We start from the raw sequence: 2,065 nt of genomic DNA on the forward strand, positions 1-2,065 counted from the left end.
GTGTGTGTGTGTGTGTGTGTGTGTGTGTGTGTGTGTGTGTGTGTGTGTGTGTGTGTGTGTGTGTGGTAGTGTTTTTATTTCCTGCACCTGTGATGCTGTCAGCCTACAGAGCATTTGCAGATTTACACTAAGAAGTCTAGCAGAGCCCCTTAATGATACATATGGCCATGATTTATGAATGCATGTGTGCATTGGTATACACAGAAGTGCAATCATATACACTGCATACATTGTTTGTCTACTATATGATTTGTACATTTGGGATTTTATTGGTTTTATCTGACATATGTACAACCTTTGTCTATACTTTGGTGAATTACAGTAGAAAATACTTACTGGTGTTCTGGTATCATCACAAACGTACATCCAGCATTCACTTCAATAATCTGATTATAATATAATCATTTATGAGGTGAGAGTTCAGTTAAAGGAGCACCTCATAAATGATGTTCATTTTATTCAGTGTGTGCGTGGAGTTGAACTACACACAGCAGAAAGGTGTTAGAAGCAGAGCAGTAACACGATTATTAAACCTTCAACCAAAACTGCTTTTAATAGAAAGCCAAAACAAAAGCACACAAGCAGAAGAGCCCTGCACTATGCAAACATGTGCCCACCACCATGCAGAAAACCAAAAGTCTTCATGCTTTGTGTTTTTTCTTTCAATGCTAAGGCCAGGCCAGCCAGTTCCAGCCTCCGTCTCTGTCTCCGTCCTCCTCTCTGTCGCCTTGCTCAGAAGTTCAGGTCACTCAGTTTATTCGTCAGTTTGTGGCTTCCTGCCTGCTGGTGTCCGACTCCAACACTGAGCTGTCCTACGTGCTGCCTTCTGAGGCTGTCAAGAAGGGCTGTTTTGAGAGGCTGTTTCAGGTACATTTACACAAGCAAAGAAAACTCTTCTGTTACAGAATAAACTCACAGCTATTGATCGCAAGGTTGGTAGTTTGATCCCTGGTTGCTCCCAGTCTGTATGCCAAATATCCTTGGCCAAGATACTAACCTCAAGTTGCTCATCAATGCATCCATCAGAGTGTGAATGTTTGATAAAAAACACGTGTGTAGAAAAAGAGTAGAAAAAAGTGCTGGTGTGAATGATGAGTAGAAAAGCAGGTCATTTACATCGTTTCTGATGCTGCTGCTGATTCTATATATGGTCTGGCTAATTGCATAAAAGACAATGTGTTTTAAATTTAATCTAATTCAATTCAGTTTTATTTATATAGCACCAAATTACAACCACAGTTACTTCAAGGTGCTTTTGTAAACTAACAACTCTACAATAATACAGAAAACAACTGCCTTGGTGGCTGTGGGAAGGAGAACTCCCTTTTAACAGGAAGTAGCTTCCTGCAGAACCAGGTTCAGCAAGGAGCAGTGATACTCTGTGATAGGTCGGCCGTGCAGGGAGGAAGACAGTAGAACTGTGGAAGAGGGCCGTGGATTCATAATCCATGGATGGATGAATGGGTGGATTTGGCCTGCACCAAGCAGACCCCCCACTGGGCACCAAAGAGGCCCAAGCCAGGGGAAGCAACTACAAATGAGTAGCAGTAGGGAGGGGAAACCCCCAACCTCCATGACCATGGCCTGCAATGGGCAGGGCTCAGAAAGGCCCAGGCTCAGGCCTAGCCAAATATACATGTTCCCAAAAGGAGACGAGCAAAACTGAGAATGAAAAAACTAAATGGGATATAATAAAAACTTAAACTGACATAAATAAAGGACAAAGATGTGGAAACCACACAAGTAGTAGTAAAATGTTGAACTCAAAATGCTAGTACAAAGACCCAGCACTGTAAGTGTGACATAAAAAACAACTTTTTAACAGTGTTGTAGTACCCCAAACCTTGGCAGGTCTTAGCATGGTGTGCAGTGTCCTCAAAGAAGTGGACAAAAGAAGACCCATAAAGGCCGACAAACTTCAATTCAGTTTTATTTATATAGAACCAAACAACAGTCGCCTCAAGGTGCTTTATACTGTAAGGTAGACCCAACAATCATATGACCCCCTATGAGCAGCACTTTGGTGACAGTGGGAAGGAAAAACTCCCTTTTAACAGGAAGAAAC

General features: G+C 42.1%; 1 protein-coding gene across 1 annotated transcript in view; it reads left to right on the forward strand.

Annotated features, from left to right (window-relative positions):
* Positions 1-2,065, forward strand: part of abca2 (ATP-binding cassette, sub-family A (ABC1), member 2) — a gene marked incomplete in the record, with an annotated part of 105,889 nt that overhangs the window by 63,343 nt on the left and 40,481 nt on the right. The window contains 1 exon segment of the mRNA XM_014340285.2: positions 674-867. Coding sequence (XP_014195771.1) covers positions 674-867 — 194 coding nt within the window.

This window comes from Haplochromis burtoni, unplaced genomic scaffold (genome assembly GCF_018398535.1).
Source record: "Haplochromis burtoni strain Fernald_Lab_line unplaced genomic scaffold, NCSU_Asbu1 Contig_341, whole genome shotgun sequence".
NCBI lineage: Eukaryota > Metazoa > Chordata > Actinopteri > Cichliformes > Cichlidae > Haplochromis > Haplochromis burtoni.